General features: G+C 40.9%; 1 protein-coding gene across 1 annotated transcript; it reads right to left on the bottom strand.

The window, feature by feature from the left end:
• Window positions 1-15,926: 15,926 nt before the first annotated feature.
• On the bottom strand, window positions 15,927-23,822 carry LOC124138405 (von Hippel-Lindau disease tumor suppressor-like). The gene is made up of 3 exons (XM_046505038.2): window positions 23,727-23,822; window positions 20,280-20,626; window positions 15,927-18,795 (listed from the first exon to the last, which is right to left on the bottom strand). Exons 1-3 carry the CDS (start codon window positions 23,801-23,803, stop codon window positions 18,671-18,673), a joined length of 549 nt encoding a protein of 182 aa, XP_046360994.1. The 5' UTR covers window positions 23,804-23,822; the 3' UTR covers window positions 15,927-18,670.
• Between the last annotated feature and the right edge of the window lie 515 nt (window positions 23,823-24,337).

The raw sequence follows: 24,337 nt of genomic DNA, 5'->3' as shown, positions 1-24,337 counted from the left end.
GTGTGTATGTTATAAATACGCATTCGGTGAACGACTGTTTCTGGCGCTCTGTTTTACGCGCATGAACACACATATCGTATGCGACTGAGTAATGTGTAATTACATGTACTAGGTTGGTTTTGGTTTGTTGCTTACCTCGGCAATATTCCAGCTATATAACGACGGTCATAAATAATCGAGACTAGGCAAGACATTCCAGTGATCGATATTGTTAGCAACGGTCCACGCTGTGGATCGTGACGACAGTCTGACAAGTCACCGGGGCTGACCACCCAATCCACGTTGTCGTCTCGGGCGGTTGCTGGGGGCTGTCAAGCCCGGAATTCCCAAATTACATGGGAAAACATAACATATTTCGCGCGTTTAAATGTTGAATATTCTTATTGAATATATAATAACATTCAACGACACTGTTTACATGTTGTTGTTTTTTTATAAAATGTATGTTTAAAAACAAATTAATATTAACACAGAATGCCATTTAGAAAGTGGTCAAATAAAACAAATGTTATATTTGGGATAACGCTTTCTGAGTAAAGTACAGATTCTCTTACTTTTTGGAGTCCCGTCTGGGATTCGAACCCACGTACACCCTCGCTCATGATATCAATCATTAGTTTGTCTGGTCCAGACTCGATTATTTACAGACCGACGTCATACAGCTGGATTATTGCTGAGTGCGGCGTTAAACAACAAACAAACAAACAAACAAACTAAACAACCACAACTGGAATACACGCCTGATCAACCGACGCACCGAAAGAAATAAACCCCTGTCTGAAACTAATAGGTTATGTTTAAACCCTTTTCCTTAAAACCCATAATCGAGTAAACAGACTCTCCCGCGAGAAAAAGACACTGGAACGTATTTTCAAGGACTTACGGTACGCAAATCTGGAACCGAATCTCGTTTTATTTTGTGTTTCAGGCACACCTGTCTGCCTTTGAAGATTCCGCTGCAATTAACGCCTACAGTCGCAAGTGACACCTGCGTTAATCCGGCCTAGGGTATTGAATGTGGATTACATGTTTGTGTGTATAACACTTAATTGCCTCATAGTTTCAACGAACAGGCATTAAAACAATAAATACTTGTACGCTTTTAATTGAATAACTAACTTACCAGTTTATCTTGTAACGGTACGCCATATGTCATCTTATAGTTCGGTGTAATGAGTGAGTGAGTGAGTTGGGTTTAACACCGCTTTTAACAGTTTTCCAGTTATATCACGGCGTGTCAGCTTAATGTGGGAGGAAAGCCCGAAGTGATGCAGGTCTCAGACGTTTACCACTTCGGTGAAACCCACGAGCACGGGTATGGTGCTGACAAACCTAAAAACACAATCGGGGCGAACCGGGATTCGAACCCACAATCATAGGTTTACGGCGTGCCCAAGGGACGCAACTCTGCACAGCGAATCGCTGCGCCTTAGACGACTGGGCCACCCGTGATACGAGAGGTTGAATCTGATTGGTCAATAGGTGATGCATAGAAAGGACATAACTCGTAAGAGCCACTGGTGGCGCTACGATCGAGCCCAGGAATTCCAGCCTAGTTCGGCAAGGGTGGAAACTGGACTTTTAAAGTCAGTTAACTCTCTTGCCCCGGGAAGATGCGCTTTAAAATGCATTTCAATTGTATTCCGATCCGAAACATTGTAGGTCTTTCCTATGTGGCGAAACCAATGAGCACGGGTATAGTGCTCGCAAACCCGTACTCACACGTTGCTGTGCACAGTTGCCTCCCTTGGGCGTGGAACAATCTGATGATTGTGGGCTCGAACCCCAAGTTCGCACTGATTATCATTCTGGGTTTGTCAGCACCATCAAGTGCTCATGGGGTTCACCAATGTCTACACGAACTGCTTCACGTTAGGCCTTCACATCCCATATTAAACCGACACGCCGTGATATATACTATAGTAATTGGAAGCACCGTTAACCAAACTTACAACTCACTCACCTATGTATTTTAAACTTTTCGGTAAAAAACATTGGACATTATAAGTTTTCAACATGGGGATATTGTTATTCGGTGTATATATTATGAGCTGTTCACCTATACATCGTTTGCTAGGCATGCAGTACTTAGAAGTTGACGGATGACAAAGTAGACACAAGTTTCCCATGAATTGTGTCTACTTTGTGCTCACCTATATGCAAATTCATTGTTATCATTAATTTAAACCATATCTATATAACCTCGGGGGTATATGAAGAATTTTAACAATTACTTTGTCACAATTCTTCTCAGCGATGAAAAGATATTCTTATTTCAACATAGATGACAGCATGTATTGCCAAGAGGCATAGACACACGTTATTATGATACAACAGATGTCCATCCTGTAGTCCCTCTCACAGTCCCTGGACCATATCATTACATACAGCCCTTTGTAATGCAAAACTACTAAATGAAGCAAGTCTGGATTTACCTCAGGTTCTGAATCTCCCATCTCACCTGGGATCCTTTTCAATTCAAAGGGATAACCGATAATATATTGATTGATTGCTCGTTATCTAACTCAATGGATTTTTTTAGGAACCGAGGACGTTATGAAAATAGTTGTCACGTGGGCTTTCTCAGCCGACCTTTGAGACATGACACCTATGTGAAACAACAGAAACAATCTAAGTGATCAGTTGAGGAACGAACACCGGTCCTACTAAATAACGCCCGGGGGCGTCCGGAAATGTCCGGGAGCGTTCGGGAGCGTTCGGGAGCGCCCGGGCAATGCCAGGGAGCGTCCGGGAGAATGATACTAAATAATAAAGTGTATTCTATATAATTGTGTTATTGTATTAATTATACAAAATAACATATAGCTGGAATTTTTGTACATACACCCCTATTCTTTTTAAATGGTGAATCTGCCAAGCAAATACGATTTTATTTTATTCGAACTGACGAGGTATTCGTAACGTAGGCTTTGAAGGATACAATGTAAATTTGCTTATGGAACAAAAATATTGTTCTTTTATAGTGTCATATTCTGTATACTAATCCATAACTAATACTGAAACACAAACGTTTCAAAAGTTCATGCGTGGCCCCAGATGGTTCACTGAGTGTAAAACGTCCGGTACTATAGCAACGTCGGGGAGCATCTGGTGGGAGCGTCCGGGAGGTTTCATCAGACGTCCGGGAGTTTAAAAATACAGTGCAGTCAATAAAACATGTCTTTCTCAGTTTGGTAAGATCGTGAGAATATCAACTGGCTTACGTGTTTGCTACGTGCAGCGGCCAGAAACTTCCGGGTACTGCAGTACTTCCATTTTCTGGCCGCTGCACGTAGCAAACACGTACGCCAGTTGATATTCTCACGATCTTACCAAACTGAGAAAGACATGTTTTATTGACAGCACTGTATTTTTAAACTCCCGGACGTCTGATGAAACCTCCCGGACGTTTCCGGACGCCCCCGGACGTTCCCGGGCGTCCTCGGACGTTAAAAAGTAGGACCAACACCAGTTGATATTCTCACGATCTTACCAAACTGAAAACCTGTTTTATTGACTGCACTATATTTTTAAACTCCCGGACGTTGCCCAGTCATTTTGACTTATAAATCTGTCCATTTCTTTAACAGATTGACTAAAACTGATTAAGACGATCAAAAGGGCCTATTTAAACATCACAAAAGATTATTATGTAGGATTAGAAGCCAAACAATATGGAAATGTACTTTTAATCCTAACATTTTCAGTCTCTTGGTGATGATATTAAACATAAAAATGTTTGGAATTCGTTATCATAATAATACAGATGGACATATTTTTCAGTCAATTTGTAAATAACTGAATATTCAGGCTTTTAATAAAGTTCCTAAGTGAAAATTTTGCACATTTTGACTGTAAAAAATATAAACACGATAAAATAAGCAATGCTCAGGAGAAATATTTACTTTGTGTTGCAAGTCAAAATAGTGTAAACGAAAATCGCACAATTACCAAGCAAGTGACTTATCAAAAGTTCGTCACCATTACCGATGCTACCCACAAAGATACCTACATTTCCTTATTATTTCCAAAACTGTAGTTCATTTTGTTGATAGATGTGACCATACGCCCTTATACTATCAATAAAAGTGACAAATGCGCTTACGAATTGCGCAGCACAGGTCGCGAACTAGTCTAGGTTTCTGCTATATCATCCGGGTACTCACGGGAAAAAACAATAACAAAGGCAACAACCAGTCCCGGGGAATTGCTTTAGATCAATGCCCCTTTAAGTTTGTATTATTTCGGCGACTGTTTTCAGCCTATAGTAACGTTTTGATAACCTTTGTAATTTTGGGGTCAAATCCAATTTTCAAGTGTATACTTCTTTTGACCGGCAGTATATTAAAAATAGAAATTGTATTACGATAGCCTTTAGCGAGTATAAAACCTAATATATTTTTTCCTAGTATTAACCATAAGGAAACACACGAGGGTAATGCTTCCTTTATCGTATAATGTTTTTCTTAAAATAATGGACGTTTGATACGTAATTTCACTCATTGAATTAGCTTTAGAAACCGCGTATGTACACGCTTGTTGAGTGAACCGCCCAATGTATCATACAGTGTCAGACGACCTGTAGCCATGGTGACACGCACCAACCAAGTCAGCGAGCCTGACCACCCGATCCCGTTAGTCGCCTTTTACGACAAACGCTTCAACTACTATTACTAAACTGACGGCCAAAAGAAACGTTACCAACGATATTTCTAGGATAAAATATGACCAACACAATTTGAAGCAGCAATAACAATTGTATTGTAGAAATTCATCATTCAGAACAGTAAAATGCGAATTTACTAATTCAACAACAAAGTCCTTGACCTCCAACAGGGACATTCTTGACAAGGGTCATTCGTCCTGTATTCGATCAACAACATTGGTTACAACTTTAAGGTGACGACGGTCCAGACCGTTCAATACGGGATATGACCTCCATGAGTGGCAATGCATCTGCGAATGCGGCGTCGAACTGAGTAGACAAGCGTCCTCACATCGACTGCAGGTATCCGATTCCATTCCTCACGGAGGGCAACGATCAACGCTTGTCTCATGAAGGGAGGATGTTGACGTTTCCGAAGACGACGCCCCAGCTGGTCCCAGATATGTTCTATGAAGACAGATCAAGGTCATGCCCTTGAAAGGGCGATAAGCCCGGAGACCATAATGTCGTAGTCGTCTGGTCACTGTTTGTCTGCTGATCGGATGTCCTAAGCTGTTGGCAGCTGATGACGTCACAGTAAGAAATCTGTTCCTCAGAGGGGGCACGGGTGGCCCAGTCGTCTAAGGCGCCGCGATTCGCTGTGCAGAGTTGCGTCCCTTGGGCACGCCAGAAACCTATGATTGTGGGTTCTAACCCCGGTTCGCCCCGATTATGTTTCTAGGTTTGTCAGTACCATACCCGTGCTCGTGGGTTTCACCAAAGTGGTAAACGTCTGAGACCTGCTTCACTTCCTCCGCCATGAAGTTGACACGCCGCGATATAACTGGAATACTGTTAAAAGCGGCATTAACCCCAACTCACTCACTCACTCTGTTCCTCAGATGAAGTCATCCTGCGGGGTCGGGACCTTTGGTCTGCCACTCCGTGGTCTGTCCGCGGTTCTGCCAGTCTGTCGGAGACGTGCGACCAGTCTGGTAATGGTCATCTTGGAGCAGTTCATGTTAATGGCAACCTCTCTCTGTGTCGCTCCCATCTGCAGCATACCTATGGCTCTCTCCCTCTGGACAGCGGTCAGTCTTGGCATGTTCGTTGGTGTTAATCATCGCAACCAATGATAGGGAACAGATCCGTGCGTAATTTATACCCGGAAATTGCGCGATAATTTGGGAAAGAATGTTTTAAAAAATGGCTGAAAAACACCAATATCTCCCAAAATCCGCAAAGAACGCGCAAAGAACGACCGATAACATGAAGGCTGTATTCGTGAGATGTGTTCTTTACTGTTTTTGAACAGGTTGGCATCTTTGTTTCAAAGTGGCAAATCAGTAAATGTTGGTAACGTTTCTTTTGGCCCTCAGTTTATATAGGTTGTCGCACCTTCTTCTCAACCAAGGGTACATTTTAAAACTAATTTACTGTATAATAAATAGTAGGTGAGATGAAATGGGGTTTAACGTGGCGTTCAAGATTATTGCACTTTTTAGCGATTATGGAGGCGGTCAATAAATGGCAAACCTGTCTGTTGATACATGACTGTAAGGTATCAAACCTGCATGTCTGTTGATATATGAATGTAAGGTATCAAACCAGCATGTCTGTTGATACATGAATGTAAGGTATCAAACCAGCATGTCTGTTGATACACGAATGTAAGGTATCAAACCAGCATGTCTGTTGATATATGAATGTAAGGTATCAAACCTGCATGTCTGTTGATATATGAATGTAAGGTATCAAACCTGCATGTCTGTTGATACACCAATGTAAGGTATCAAACCAGCATGTCGGTTGATATATGAATGTAAGGCATCAAACCTGCATGTCTGTTGATATATGAATGTAAGGTATCAAACCTGCATGTCTGTTGATACACAAATGTAAGGTATCAAACCTGCATGTCGGTTGATACATGAATGTAAGTTATCAAACCAGCATGTCTGTTGATACACGAATGTAAGGTATCAAACCAGCATGTCTGTTGATACACAAATGTAAGGTATCAAACCTGCATGTCGGTTGATACATGAATGTAAGTTATCAAACCAGCATGTCTGTTGATACACGAATGTAAGGTATCAAACCAGCATGTCTGTTGATATATGAATGTAAGGCATCAGCTTCTACTTGTTCGGACTGATGCCGATTCTAAGGAGCTAGTCCGCTAAAATACCATGCCGCAGTTTAACATGAATACCCCACTCAGATACAGTATAATGACTCCGAGCCGACCAGTCCTTGTCGTAGCGCCTTAATACCGAGCGTCAGGCAGGGTAACAACAAGTACCATCTGCTAACGTCTTTCGGTATAACGCGGCCGCGGATCGAACCCACGACATTCCGCTCCCCGGGCAGACGCTCTATCCACTAGACCAGGGAGGCGGTCCCCTCTCTTGCAGCACACACGCTCACACATTCACGCACACTACATACACGTCGCTCGCTATATAAGCCACATAATCTTGATCGCACCGTTAAAATACCTATTCACCTCACCACTCATTGATGAGAGCGTTAAGCCACGTGACAGCATCTGTTGCAATCGACCCTTTGTTGTTTCGTGATTACAAACGCTTTCCTTTCTTAGTAGGTTGGTGAGTGAGTTTGGTTTAACGACGCTTTTAAAAGTATTTCATGTATATCATTCCGGCGTGTCATATCATGGACGTTTATCACTTTAGTGAAAGGGACGCAACTCTGCACTCCAAGTAGGTGGCCATACTCAACGACTTGGTTGACGCATGCTCTTGTCAATCACTGGATTGTCTGGCCCAGACTCGCTTATTTACAGACCGCCGTCACATAGCTGGGATATTGCCGAGGGCGGCGTTAAACAAACAAACAGGCAAAAATTAAACAAACGCAAATGATCATGGTTAATATAGACTTTGTACGGGCTTACGGGTTATCTGTCCCTCTGACAAAGTCTCGCGGGCTTATATAACCATTCATCCACGAGCAACAACCCCCGTGAGAAATCCGCGTCAGATTCTTCAGCAACCCATGCTTGTTGTGAGAGGCGACTAACGGGATCGGGTGGTCAGGATCGCTGACTTGGTTAATGCATGTCATCATATCCCATTTCCGCAGATCGATGCTCATGATGTCAATCACTGGATTGTCTGGTCCAGACTCGATTATTTACAGACCGTCGTCATATAGCTGGAATATTGCTGAGTGCGGCGTGAATCAGCGGCAACAAACTAACCAAACAAACTGTAACGACAGATATCAATCCCCCGTAGCTAGCATTGCATTGTGAAAGCTTAGGATTAGTGGATGAGAAAAGTTACATTATTCTATAATGTTATCGGGGGCACGGGTGACCCAGTCGTCTAAGGCGCCGCGATTCGCTGTGCGGAGTTGCGTCCCTAAGGCACGCCAGAAACCTATGATTGTTGGTTCGAATCCCGGTTCGCCCCAATTATGTTTCTAGGTTTGTCAGCACCATTCCCGTGCTCGTGGGTTTCACCGAAGTGGTAAACGTCTGAGACCTGCATTACTTCGGGCTTTCCTCCCACATTAAGCTGACACGTCGTGATATAACTGGAATACTGTTAAAGCGGCGTTAGACCCAACTCACTCACTATAATCTTATCAATCTTGGAATAACTCCATGAGTTCCTGGGTAGAACTGATCTTCAGCAACCCATGCTTGTCGTAAGGATCGTTTGGTAAGGGAAGCTCAGACGTTCATACAGTTTGGCCCTCACTGTGGAAGTCCATGCACCAAGGAAATCTTACAAAGTGAAAGTCAGTTCTTAAATATATGATAGCTACGCAATAAATTACAATGTCAATGAAGATCGAAGCGTGGTTTATTCCACGATAAACCATCGTCCTTTCATGACGTCATTTCTGGACATTCGAACATACGCTCGCATCTTGATGGCGTAGTTAGTTGGACGACGTTATTTTTTAGAGGGATGTGTCTTGAGTGAGTTGTTCCCCATAGATGTTACTGGACAACGCAGATAAACGCTATGGCCGAACGATTGCATCCGGGTACAGAAATTCGAAGTGAAAATTGTGAAAATATCCGGGAAATACCAAACGTAACCCCCCTGTTCATAAAATGGACTTGTCCGACATTGCCGAAGTCGGATTGTAACGCTCGTCCATTATATTAGTGAGTGAGTGAGTATTGTTTTACGCCGCTTTTAGCAATATTCCAGCAATATCACGGCGGGGGACACCAGAAATGGGCTTCACACATTGTACCCGGGTCTTCGGCGTGACGACCGAACGCTTTAACCACTAGGCTACCCGACCGCCCCTCCATTATATTAACATCCTTAAAGAGGCTGTACATAATGTTGCTGTCTCATATAAGAAATAAATGAAATAATCTGAAACGCGACGCTTAACCCAATGACACGTAGCTCATCTCACCTAGAATGACCGCCTCCGTGGTCTAGTGGTAGAGCGTCCGCCAGGAGAGCGAAAGGTCCGGGATTCGATCCCCGGCCGCATCATAACAAAAAACGTTAATAGATGATACTTGTTGTTAATTTCAAAAACACCTTGTTTGCATGAAGCGTATCCGTAGCTGTAATTCGATTAACAAAATATATTGTTAATTAATTTTCTATTCCATTCGTTTAAACCAAAATACGCGAAGAGACATGCATGGCTATCCGTTAAAAAACGTTCATTTATTTACATCAGAATATAATCAGATCCCTCCTTTAACTCGCTAGCGTAGCAAATCGGAGTACATTTTTTAGTAAATTGAATAAATTAAATGTACGCGTGCGCGTGTGTTTGTGTGTGTGTGTGTGTGTGTGTGGGGGGGGGGGGGGGGGGGGGGGGTCTTGTACTAGTCAAGACGTATGCTAGTTTTAGTGCTAGCCCACTGAGATACCATGCCGCAGTTTTAACATTGGTACCCCACTCAGACACAGTACTGACTTCGAGCCGACCAGTCCTTGGTTTAGCCTCTTAATGCCGAGCGTCAGGCACCGTGAAAGCATGTGCAATCTTTGGACGTGTTTTGGTATGACGAGACCAGGGCATCGAACCTCAGACCTTCTGCTCTCCGGGAAAACTTTGACGGTAAGTCATAATGCATTATTACCATGGTTAAATAAGTAATGCTGCAATGAATGAACAGGTTTATGGGGCGCCATCGAGTCCCAAGTCCATAGAATCCCCACATGGGTACAATGAGTGAAGCAATTCATTTTCTGGTGCGCTGTTGCTGGATTATTTCCAAAAGCGGGGAAAACGATACTCGTTCACTCAAACGCTCAAACGCTATGTATGCGCCCCAATGCTTGTGGTCATCGGCCATTTTGCATCTTCCCGAGGCAAGCGAGTTAACTGACTATAAAATTCTAGTTTCCACTTTTAAAGTCAGTTAACTCTCTTGCCTCGGGAAGAAGGCCATTTTGAAGCCTCTGACGTTTATTGTTTTACACCACACGCTGCAAAATGTCCTATATATTTAAGAATTGACTTTCACTTTGTGTGAGTTCATCGGAGTATGAGCACGGAGTATCTGGTTTGTTGCTGGAGGTTCCGATTCTCAATAAACTTAATCCACTTGGGACTTATAATTCACAATTATGATCTTCTACTTTCTTCTCGTGTGGTTAAAGCGAAGGCAGGGTTCGATTCCTCACATGGGTACAATGTGTGAAGCCATTTTCTGATGTCCCCTGCCGCATTAAATTGCAGGAATATTGCAAAAAGCGGCGTAAAACCATACTGACTTACTCAGTCTAAATCTACAACAATCGTCATAAAACCACCGAGTTTCTGCCGGACCACCGTTTCTCGGCGGCTAAATAAAGTGCCCGTAGCTACGACTGTCGTAACGTAACTGCAAGCTGACTTAAGATTAGGGTACTTCGCAACTGATGGAACTTTTGCCAGTATTAACACGAAACAAACCCAGATTCCATTGGGCGTGAAAGGAAAAACAGTGAACAGTATATGAATGGATCACTGAAAATCAGGACCCTTCACTCGCATTAGCGAAATCCTTTACCTTAGAACCATAGGTTATATGGGAAGACCAATGTGTATTTACAGAACATGTACTACTTCTGTTGCTCAGCTGTCCGGATCTGCTGGTGGTTGGTTCGAATCCAAGATTCGTTCTCTTTATGGCCACTGGTTTGTCTGCACCATACTTCAGCTTGTGGGTTTCACATCAGAGAAAGTGTAAGCACAACTAAATCAAAATTTCTTTTCTTTACTGCAACTCTGCACTTATTGAAAGAGAAGGGTCCGAGTTTAATATATGTTAGTTTTGAACTTAATGATTTCTTTTTGTTTGAACTAGATACATGTTATATGGTATTATACAATAGTAGGGGAGGGAGAGGACTTGACTAACCCAATATCTCTTTTTTCCATATTACCACTAAATTATTGTTCAAGGAGAGTGGGGGCGGTCGAGTAGCCAGGTGGTCAAAGCGTTCGCTCGTCACGCCGAAGACCCGGGTTCGATTCCCGACATGGGTACAATGTGTGAAGCCCATTTCTGGTGTCCCCCGCCGTGATATTGCTGGAATATTGCTAAAAGCGGCGTAAAACCACACTCACTCACTCAAGGAGAGTGAGTTTTTATACCATAGGTGGTTTGTGAGCAGGACCTGTAATACACGAATATACAACATACGCCATGTCAACATTAAGGTGTGTCTTAAAAAGCATTTACCTTTCTCTGTCCACCAGATGGTGATACATGTAAACATGCTTCATGTCACAACGGGGCGGTCGGGTAGCCTAGTTGTTTTAAGCCTTCGCTCGTCACGCCGAAGACCCGAGTTCGATTCCCGACATGGAATATTGCTAAAAGCGGCGTAAAACCATACTCGCTCACTCATGTCACAGCAGTCTCAGACTCAGAGTGATAGAAAGCTCATGACAAACTTAATGCCAATTTGTCAGGTGTTTGTCCACCAATATCTCAGGTCTGTTGACCTTAGAAATGTTTTGGTGTTTTTTTCAAAATAAGTCATATTAACAAGAACAACTTTATTACAATAATATTCACATACATATCATGAACATAATACATGGGAGAATGTTGTGCAATGCCACAGTCAGCAATATTCCAACCCCATCAAAGAACCTGCAAATAATCAAATCTACAACAGCCAAATCAGTGACTGATATTAGGAGCAACATCCTACCTGTCAGGTACGATGACACACGTCAGCCAAGTTACTGAATCTGACCACCTGATCAGTCACCTCTTACCACAAGTAACAGTGTTGGGGACCAACTGGGGATGCTGGATACCAACTGGGGATGCTGGCGACCAACTTGGGATGCTGGGGACCAGATGGGAGATGCTGGGGATCAACTGAGGATGCTGGATACCAACTGGGGATGCTGGGGACCAACTGGGGATGCTGGCAACCGACTTGGGATGCTGGCGACCAACTGGGGATGCTGGGGACCAACTGGGGATGCTGGGGACCGACTGGGGATGCTGGGGACCAGATGGGAGATGCTGGGGACCAACTGGGGATGCTGGATACCAACTGGGTATGCTTGGGACCAACTGGGGATGCTGGCGACCAACTGGGGATGCTGGGGACCAACTGGGGATGCTGGCGACCGACTGGGGATGCTGGGGACAAACTAGAGATGGCGAGGACCAACTTGAGATGCTGGAGACCAACTGGGGATGGCGAGGATCAACTTGGGATGCTGGAGACAAACTGGAGATGGCGTGGTTTTAAGGACCAACCGGGGATGCTGGTGACCAACTCAGGATACTGGGGACCAACCGGGGATACTGGGAAATCAGAAAGCTAAGGAATATAATCAGGGCTGATTTTTAATTGGAAAACACAAGCAGATTCTGGCAAGCAGAGTTAATTGTGTACCTTAGACCACCAACATTCTACATGTGCCGCTCAAGAAAGGTGTGATTATGTATTTGTTAGGAGACTGATGCAAGATCAGTCGTTATGGTAATAAGATTTGATCATCATCTATTATCCAGGGAATTAGATCTCCATTCTATTACTTAAATACCCTGGACCCATTGACCACCAAAGCTTTGTTTTGGAAATGGTGTCACAATCTCTCCTCTCTAGAACACAGACTTAATCTCACTCATGACAGTCATTTGATTGGCAAGCTATTTTGGGCTTCATGTTGTACAAATCACGCTCTAAACTAATATATGAAGGCCAATCAGTCCAGAGTATTAATAATACTTGTCGTTTGTTGTTGCTTAACGCCACAAAATTCCAGCTACATGATTTGCATCTGTAAAGAATCAAGTCTGGACCAGACAATCCACTGATTGACACCATGAGCATCGACCGAACCATTTGGGATACGATGACATGCATAAATCAAGTCAGCATGTCTGACCACCCAAGGGACCTTTTATGACAAGCACGGGTTGCTGAATACCAATTCTAACCAGGGTCTTCACAGGGTTATTAATACTGTTTGTTCGTTTGTTATTCACTAACAGAATGAAGATGTAATACACTGAATAATGGATCACGATATCGGATACTATGAAACACATCTACCTAATTAGTTACACATGATACATGGATATAGGTTTCGGGTACAAAACATAAATGCTGATTTTTAAAACCATTGTCATACGTGATATTACAACAATATGATTTTTTTGTTTGTTGTTAAACGCTGGGCTCAGCAATATTCGAACTATATGACGGCAGTCTGTAAATAATCGAGTCTGGACCAGACAATCCAGTGATTGATATCATGAGCATCGATCCACGAATTGGGATACTATGACATGCTTCAACCAAGTCAGCGAGCCTGACCACCCGATCCTGTTAGTCGCCTCTTACGACAAGCATATTCGCCTTTTACAGCAAGCATGGGTTCTATTCTACCCTGGATCATAATGCAGTTACAACATTATGAATTAAATGAATTCACTTTCGGAAACAAAAATATTCACATTTCTGCAAAATGAGTGATGTATAGTGTGTCACTGACAGATCACTTTTCTTGTTTTATGTTAAAAATACAAAATTTTGGCATACGTAACTGAAAAAATGTATCTTTGTTATATTAATAACAACCTTTAAACCTTTTGTGTGTGCTTTTCTTAAAAAAAAATCTTTCAAATTTCTTTCTGAAGAAAATGAAATTTTACATATATTTTTATTGCTTTCTTAAAATCATTTGTACCGAAAATGACAACAGATGAACCCTGTCAGGCTACCGAAACTCATGGAAATTCAATTTTATTGTAAAATGAGATATTGGTCATAAGTAGCATTTGTGTATTTATTTCTCGTTAAGTTTCAATGTATATGACTATTAAAATTGATAATAATAAATCATCGTTACATGGCAAGAAAACACATTGAATAACACTGTTTCATAAAACCATCCTCTGTATCGCCAGGGCTCTCATTTCGGAAAAACCTACACAACCCCTGCATCAATTCCTGTGGTTCTTGCAATCTCAAATTACCCGCCCTTGATTTCCATCAGCCAATTTGATTTGTCCCGCTACTCAGTCTAACGTACCAATCAGAACGCGAGTTACAAACCAGCATCAATGTTGTGTTGGTGATATCAACAACATGGCGGCCAATTCCGATTTTCTCGTGAAATTCAATGTTGAAAAAATGACTGACACGCAAAATAAAGGCTTACAAAATCTGTTTGATGGAAAGGATCAATGTCCATCAAAACTAGCAGTGACAAGTCCTCCCTTGCCCATTTTCTTTTCCCTTATCTCAACGTTTGATTGGCGGTTAAATGTTGATGAAAATCAAGGGTTGGTTGGTTTGTTGGTTTGTTGTTTAACGCCGCACTCAGCAATATTCCAGCTATATGACGGCGGTCTGTAAATAATCGAGTCTTGACCAGACAATCCAGTGATTGAAATCATGAGCATCGATCCACGCAATTGGGATACGATGACATGCATCAACCAAGTCAGCGAGCCTGACCACCTGATCCCATTAGTCGCCTTTTACGACAAGCATAGTCAACTTTTACGGCAAGCATGGGTTGCTGAAGACCTATTCTACCCCGGAATCTTCACGGATCCCAAGGGTTGGTAATTTGAGATGGAGAGAAACCACAGGAAAGGATCCAGGGGTCAGTGTAGGTTTACTGTAATGCAAGCCCTGGAGATAGAGAGGATGCCATGAAACATGATAATTGATACTATGAAATGAGGTGTGCGCTTATGACACCATATTTGGTTGACTTTGTACATAATAATAACCTTCATAAAATCATAATAATACAACTGATTCAAAACATCTTCACATGCACATTACTAAACTACATACTGGAATTACTCCCAGATGAAACATGACAAACTGCAATATATTTATACACAAACCTGATCCTCATAGTTCTCAAATGTATCATTTCTCCATTCTATTCTCATAAATACTCTGGACACATTCGCCAACAAAGCTTTGTTTCAGAAGTAATGGCAGCATCTCCATCTCGATCAACACTGATATTTTTAAGCACAGAATTTCTCTCGCTCATGAGGATTTAATCTATAACCAAGAAATATTTAAATAGTTTATTATTGAGTTATCACTGATCTACTTTCAAAACTACAGCCTCATACGAGCAAGCGCTCAACATAGTTGATGAATCTCAAAAGATTGTAAAAAACATGAATATTTAGCTGAAATTTGTTTTCTCCTAATCATCAACATTGGGCCCTTATACCATCAGGGGTTCCCAGTTCCAGATCGAGTACTGGCCAATCAGAGCTAGCTTCGGGAAATAAGAGAGAAGACAGACAGACAGACAGAATTATTTCGTATATGTGGCCATAAGGTTCATGAAATGATGGTGTAATTTGATTAGCTGGCTATTTTTAGCATTGTTTCATACAACAATTCAAAACGGAGGTATAATAGCGAATGGTTGCAGGTCATTTATCATCAAAGGATTGAAAAATAATACACTGGATGAACGAGGATGCTCAAAAGCAAGCATACTAATATATTTGCAAAGAGTTGTCAGTGCGTCTGCTAATAAGCAACATTGCTGTTTGAGTTAAATGTTGTTTCAAGATCTGTTGAAACAAATCATAAAATATATTACATGAGTGTATCTCCCCGGAATCTGTCACAAAATACAAGCACACTATAACAGTGAGTGAGTGAGTGAGTTTGGTTTAATGCCGCTTTTAACAGTATTCCAGTCATATCACGGCATGTCAGCTTAATGTGGGAGAAAAGACTGAAGTGATGCAGGTCTTAGACGTTTACCACTTCGGTGAAACCCACGAGCACGGGTATGGTACTGACAAACCTAGAAACATAATTGGGGTGAACCGGGATTCGAACCAACAATCATAAGTTTTCTGGCGTGCCCAAGGGACGCAACTCTGCACAGCGAATTGCGGTGCCTTAGACAACTTGGCCACCCGTGCCCCCCACACTATAACAACATGCTGTGCTGGTATGCAGGTCTTTGGTGTTTTAGGAAAAGGCTCTTACATTCTGAGGAACCTAAAGTTATGAAAAGCTGAAATATAATAAAACTGAAAGTATTGTTTCTGTCCACTGAATGCAACTTAAACGTAAAGGCCTCAAAACAACTGCTACATGAATACAGAGTCCAGGATATTTTCTTGTTTTATAGATGTTCCTAGTCAAAATGCCATGAGGCATGAGGCCAAATATAAACATATGTCCGCATGTAATTTAACTTCAAATTGACATGGGCAGATTTATAGATTAAATAGCTCTTCATTGAAATCCCAATAGGTACTTGCAAACTGAACCTCATCGAGGCTGTACTACGGCCTGCACATAAGGCCTTTAAGAGTCATTTCACATTTTCAAGACTTGATCCAACAGCCATTATGTACAGGATGGATCATGTCATGACAAACCCAGCAGGGTGTTTGAACATTGTGAATTTTGTTTTGTTTTGTTTGTTGTTTTATGCCACACTCAGCAGTATTCCAGCTGTACGACGTCAGCCTGTAAATAATAATAATTGAGCCAACCAGAAAATCCAGTGATTACAATTTGGAGCTATGATCTACACCACCGGTGTACTACGACGAAGTCTGACCATCTGTTCCCTTTGGTCCCCTGGGCCTTTTCCAAGTTTTCCTGATAAATATTAAACACATGCAATAAATACTGGATGTGATATTCATATCACCACCCCAAATGACATTTTTTCAATTTTAGGACTTGACATTTTCAAAAAAGTATTCATACTCAGTAAAAAGTCAGTGACTATCCAGCACATCTTGAGAACACATCCACGACTCTGTCTGGGGCATATTGATAAACAAACAAGTTTGAGGTAAGTCATCAACACAAATCCTTTCAAGCAAATACATGGATAACAGTTTTAGTTGGTCCCCATATTTATATGAATTTGAATTATGCAAATTCGAAATTACCTGATTTATGAATATTAAAACTATCTGAACACACCTTATTCTCAAGTATTGTTTGCTGAAAGAAAAATGAAAAACCAGAACTGCAATAATTCCTTGCCGAAAACATGAATCAAATAATAAATGATACTGGACTAAAAAAATAATTCAAAAAGAAAACAGTGTTATTACTATCCCCCGCCATGGGGCATATTAGAATTTTGTTTGTTCATATAGTAGAGAATATAAACTATAAAAAACAGCCTTAAGAAGAGATAGGCATTGGGCCGCTTTGTCATCAGAAAAAAAAAAGATTAAATGTGAAATTACTACACACAAAGTATCTCTTAAATAAGCTAATTTCAGTAGTTTCTGAGAAAACTCCCCATTGCAGACACTGTGCACCAAGTGAAATAACAAGGGCCGTAACTCCGTAAAAAAATAATTTACTGGGTCAATTTTCGAACTGAGTCTTGACAAGTATGTCTTAGGGAAGCATGCAAACTTTCATTCATGTAACTTCAGAAGTTTCGGAAAAATACTGTCCCCATTTCACAGAGTATGTATGCATCAAGTGGGAAAGCACAGAACAAGGGCCATAACTCTGTAAAACAACAATTGACTGGACCAGTTTTTTAACTCATTTGAGAACATGTCCAGTAACATCAGTGTGTAAAATTTCGTTCCTATGACCTAAACAGTTTTTCATAAGGTGATGGACGGACGGACAAACTCCGTTCCTATATCCCCCGCCCCACTTCATGGCAGAGCGATAATAACTGGCATAAGAGTAATTCTCCCAGAGAGCAACTGACTAGGCTGTTTCTCAATACTACCATAAATCCATTTACAAAATTTAATGTAAAAAAGAAAATGTCTCCAAATAGATATATTGTTTAAAGCTCATAAATGGGTATCCTTGAAATTTTGATTTCAAGGTTAAAAATACAGAGACTAACTGCCAAAACAACGCATAATTGCCTTCTGAATTAAAACACATCCATCATGATCTTCTGAAACAACATATCCCATGATTCCTTTCTGAAACAACATATCCCATGATTCCTTTCTGAAACAATGTATCCCATGATTCCTTTCTGAAACAATGTATCCCATGATTCCTTTCTGAAACAATGTATCCCATGATTCCTTTCTGAAACAACATATCCCATGATACCTTTCTGAAACAATGTATACCATGATTCCTTTCTGAAACAACATATCCCATGATTCCTTTCTGAAACAATGTATCCCATGATTCCTTTCTGAAACAATGTATCCCATGATTCCTTTCTGAAACAACATATCCCATGATTCCTTTCTGAAACAATGTATCCCATGATTCCTTTCTGAATCAATGTATCCCATGATTCCTTTCTGAAACAACATATCCCATGATACCTTTCTGAAACAATGTATACCATGATTCCTTTCTGAAACAACATATCCCATGATTCCTTTCTGAAACAATGTATCCAATGATTCCTTTCTGAAACAACATATCCCACGATTCCCTTCTAAAACAACGTATCCCATGGTTCTCTAGGGCACACTGTTCACAGACACTCCCAACAAGACGTTAGCCACACTACACAAAGAAGGTGGGCTGGCTCCTACTGGCCTGGTGTGGCAACAGACAAAATGTACATGAAGCACCTTTCCTTTCAACCTATGACAACAGTATCTTTTAAAGCAACTTTCAATGTTGTTGGCACTTCAAGCTGACATATTTGGTCTCGTGGAACAAACTTGCGAACCACCTGCATGCACCTCTCTTTAAGGGAGTACACTGAAAAATAACATAAACATCTCAGTTATAAAAACAGAAAAGTCAGTACACCATTAATCACAAATATTGATGCAAATTTGAAAGTACATAATGAATAATAATATTTGTTTTGCTTGTTTGTTGTTAAACGCTGCTCTCAGGAATATTCCTGCTATATGACGGCAATAAATAATTGAGTCTGGACCAGACAATCCAGTGATTGACACCATGAACATCGATCTACGAAATATTGATACTATAGTAATATGATTTGTTTGTTTATTTGATTGTTGTTTAACGCTGCACTCAGCAATATTCCAGCTATATGGCCGCGATTTGTAAATAATCGAGTCTGGACAAGACAATCCAGTGATTGACATCAAGAGCATCAATCTACGCAATTGGGAAACAATGTCATGTATTAACTAAGTCAGCGAGCCTGGCCACCAGATGCTGTTAGTCGCCTCTTACGACAAGCATGGATGCTTTTTACGGCAAGCATGGGTTCCTGAAAACCTATTCTATTTGAATAATAATAACCACAGCAAAACTAACCTATGTAATCATGAATGATAAGGGAGATAATTGGAGTGTGATTTTCCCAAACGGAATAACATAATTACCTCCCTTAGTTAATAACTCTGCTTTGTAGCTCACCTGACTTTGTAATGTTTTCAAAAAAAGAGGGCCATAAAAAAGGGTGTGAGAGAGAGAGAGAGAGAGATATGCTATGCTGGGTAATAAGTACTGTCTTTTGGTATGATGCGGCTAAAGGAGGATTGAACCACTCCATTAATTGTGAAACATCTGGTGCCAAAATGATGGTTGATGGACTGTAGATCATGGAGGTTGTCTTTAACCTTGAGAGGTTTATGTAAGGATATGGAAAAAAGTTCACTGCTAATTAAAAGGATGGATAAAGGATGAAAACCCATGTCATAAGCTCACTTTGATGATGCCAAGGTGGGCTAAAAACAAACCGATTCATTACTGAGTTAACATACAAAAAAGAGATACAGAAATATAAAACATTCCAAATGTTTTCCATCATCTTTTTTATCAAGTTGTAACAATAAATTGATAAATATAACAAAAATATAAGAATGAGTGAGTGAGTTGGGTTTAACGCCACTTTAACAGTATTCCAGTCATATCACGGCTTAATGTGGGAGGAAAGCCAGAAGTGATGCAGGTCTCAGACGTTTACCACTTCGCTGAAACCCACGAGCACGGGTTTGGTGCTGACAAACCTAGAAACATAATCGGGGCGAACCGGGATTCAAAACCACAATCATAGGTTTCTGGCATGCCCAAGGGACGCAAGTCTGCACAGCGAATCGCGGCGCCTTAGACGACTGGGCCACCCGTGCCCCCGATTCCTTATTGAGTTAACATACAAAATAGATATACAGAAATATAAAACATTCTAAATGTTTTCCATCATCTTTTTTATCAAGTTGTAAGTTGTAGTTTTTGTAACAAATGTGTTGGACTTTTACACGTACCTGGAATGGAAATATGTACGACCTTTCTACATGGCGGCCATCCATCATGCTGTGTCCAGCCAACTGGTTCATATATCTCCTTCAGCTGCACGACCAGGCGATCTCCGGACTCGGAGTCGCGGAAGACCCATGGATGTCCAACAAATGTGTTGACATCCACAAACTGCTGAGGCGGCAATGTCCGATATTTGATTCGAGCACCTTCATAGTTGAGCCAGATAATGTCCACTCTTCGCCGTGTGTTATTTACAAACCTCACAAATGAATGTGCAGTTGATTTTCCAGATTTTGGACGGCCATTCCCTGCGGCGTTTCCTTCGTTGCCAGTCATCGTAATACAGAATAGTCTGCAACAAGTACATCATGTTTTGAGCAATCATTGCAGTTCATTAGGAGACAAACTCGCTGAGTTGAATTCGTAACCCAACTCCCTCCAGCGTGATGATTACATTTAGAGTGGATAAATCTACAGGTAACCTAGCTCCAAATTGATAACATTATCTTTCTACCATCATAAAATTAAACGCAAACTCCTTGGTTTAAGCAAAGATATTCTAAAAAGTGATCTCTACATTATGTAACATATAATTGTACATATCATTTCAAAATACCAACAGACAATGATTGAGAGAGAGTGAGTGAGTGAGTTGTGTTTAACGCCGCTTTTAACAGTATTCCTGTTATATCACAGCGTGTCAGCTTAATGTGGGAGGAAAGCCTGAAGTGAACCACTTTTGTGAATCCCACAAGCACGGGTATGGTGCTGAAAAACCTAGAAACATAATCAGCGCGAATGGGGATTTGACCCACAATCATAGGTTTCTAGCTTGCCCAAGGGACGCAACTCAGCAAAGCAAATTGACGACTGGGCCACCCATGCCCCAAATTGAGAAAGAAGTAAATATTAGCTTTTTTGCTTACAGCCCTGTTCAATAATAGTTGCATTATGGGACCATTAAGGGGGGATAATTCGCTAAGGGAGGCAACAACCCTTATTGAACAGAGCTATGTGGCTTCATCAAGGTCAGTATGGCTCTTACTCAAGTTCCGATAATAACACGTTTCTGATAAAGCCATCTTATGGAAAAGTCTTTAACACGTAACATCCTTCCTTTCATTAAGTAATATGTACGTGAAACACATATATGATATTGCTGTTTTTCAAGTCAAGTTGACCTACATGTCAGTCATGATTCATTACAGCAAACTACCATCATTAGTGACCCGTGAAGATTCCGGGGTAGAATAGATCTTCAGCAACCCATACTTGCCGTAAAAGGCGACTATGCTTGTCGTAAGAGGCGACTAACGGGATCGGGTGGTCAGGCTCGCCAACTTGGTTGATGCATGTCATCGATCCCAATTGCATGGATCGATGCTCATGCTGTCAATCACTGGATTGTCTGGTCCAGACTTGATTATTTACAGACCGCCGTCATATAGCTGGAATATTGCTGAGTGCGGCGTTAAACAACAAACAAACAAACAAAACCATCATTAGTGATGTGAGGATGGTTTTAAGCAGCTTTTATTCCAGCAATATCACGGAGGGGAACACAGGAAATTTGTACATTGTACCCATTGAACCCCAGCATTCACCATGACAAGCAAACACTTTAACCACAAGGACATTATCATCTATCACTTGCTTCAAATACAATAATTTTATCAACTTCGACAAAATACTTGCAGCGGATGATTTTGTTTAGTAATTGGTCAACTAGAGAGACCATGCTGATTGATATGACATATATTTGAAACCCAAAGTTTACTGTGAAAAAAAGCTCTTAATTTACTTGATAATGACAGAATTTCTGAAAGGATTATTTTTTACTTTTTCAAGCTCTAAAGCACATAATTACTCCATGTTCTTACACATAAATCTACAATTAAACTTCTTAGAGTGATCTTCCTTTGTGAGTACTCAAATCCTCAATAATAGCTTCGAGTCTTTCTGAAAACAACTCGGCTCTTGAGTACTTCTTGAAGCCCTACTTAATTTTTACCAGTGAATAAAAGTCATTGGGTCCTGTAGACTGTCCACTGTTGTCAGGGAAACCACAAGAAGCTAAACATGCCGAGACTGGCTATATTATCTTTTTTGAGCGATCAATATGACACAATCAAAATTTGTTGTAGGAAAACAGATACTTTTCAAAACATTTACATTTCACACCATAATGTACAATGAATCAGAGCAGTACTGTTGCTCTGGACAGTTGCGGTCACACCTGGGGAGGCAGAATATACAAACATGCACAAGTAAGCCTCAAAATAATAATAGTCTTGGTTCTGAGGCACGGCCAGCATCATCATAAAGTTTTTATTTCTATTTTGAAAAAACAACAACCCAAAAATCCTTTAATATTCCAAAACCAACTTAGTCAAATACTGTATTCCAGTATTTTACTCATCAAGGAATACATGTATGTAGGGAGGCCCCTTGCCAGGTTGATTGTACACATTGTTTATTTGGTTACACAACTGTTTATTTGGTTTCATACCAGTATGAACAACCAATAAATAAAAAAGAGACTCCGCCCGCCCACACTATATTTTCAAAAACCATTGCCTGAGAACCAATTCTTTTATTTTTTTTAAGCCTAATTCTGTGAAATTTATTAATGAATCTTTTTAATGAATTTTATCAGTGATTCAGAGTCCCAGCCTTGTGAAAGTTCCATACTGGTAAAGTGAAACAGTGTCATCTGAGAATTTCAAGTTTGACATGTCAAACAAAGGGACCCTTCATTTATTATTAGGGGGGTGGGGTTCATACGGAATCAGGGGAGGGTCACCAAAAATATGACAATCTCCATGGGATGGTCATAAAAAAAAAAATACACATCTTTGGGGAGGGTCATGTATACAGGGCATTTTATAACATAATATACAGTACTTTTTACATTTTGTATTTCCGGGGAGGGTCATGGAAAACATGGACAAGGACATGGAGAGGGAAATACAAACATATGACAAGCATTAGGGGAGGGTAAGTTTTTTCAGTACATTAGTGCATTAGAAACCCCTCTGTCCCCTACCACCCCCTGTAATAAATAACCGCTCCCGAAGTTGAAAGCCTGGTTTGCTGCGTCCAAAAATGACAGGGAAAGGGAAAAACTTCCGCCCGGACCCCGCCTCAAAAGTTATATACGAATGCATTACCGCTCAATCCTTACAATCATATATATTTTTGAGTGGGGATATGGACGGAAGTCTTACCATTTATTTTAGGGAGGTGTTTCTTATTGCTACAATATCAATTTGCTTCTTGACGAGTTGAGAATTATTTTTTAAGCAAGACGGATTATATAGCCGAGGCGGGTGTAAATTTTGAAACACTGATATAGTATGCTCAAACATGATGACAATTCACCCAAATATGTAAACATAAATATTACGTTTGCAACAATGAAATAGCTACATTCCTGGTGATAAATGTCTTACTGTGGACATACGACAAACCGAATCAAGATTTCATCTGTCAACTCAAGATTCGGCGGCCATGTTGATTTAGTTAGCATACTATATTCCCCAAAACAAATGACGACCACCTGGATCGCGACCGGTCGGATCCCGAATTAATAACAGACATACTGTAGGTCTGTCGGCTATCACGTCGTCAGTATTTCGTTCTTATTTTGTCAGCTGCGATTGTTAAAAACAAAGCAGAAAGAAAACTATACCATTTTATCAAAATTGACATAATGACGGTACGTTAGTTTTACACCACAATAAGAATGGACTGCACCCATTATACCCATTTTGGAAATCGAACTCGGGTTTTCAATGTGACGAGCCATAACGCTTTCTCCGAAAGCTAGGCTATCTACCTTAGATCGACCCTTTACTAATTAAAACGAATGCGCCTGCAAGATAAAATGTACCAGCATTGTCGTGTTGTCCGGAATTTATTTGAAAGTACTTCCGGTTCACTTCCTGGTTCACTTTCACGTAATGACTTTGCTATTTTATCGAGGCTAAAATGCTGTCGAGCAGGATCTGTTGTGTAACGAAAGTTCTTAACCGGATTTCTCAGGTCACGCCGGTATTATACC

The sequence above is a fragment of the Haliotis rufescens genome, unplaced genomic scaffold (genome assembly GCF_023055435.1).
Source record: "Haliotis rufescens isolate VD_foot unplaced genomic scaffold, xgHalRufe1.0.p SCAF_8, whole genome shotgun sequence".
Taxonomy (NCBI): Eukaryota; Metazoa; Mollusca; class Gastropoda; order Lepetellida; family Haliotidae; genus Haliotis; species Haliotis rufescens.
The sequence above is the reverse complement of the archived record's forward strand: the minus strand, read 5'-3'. Positions and strand labels throughout refer to the sequence as shown.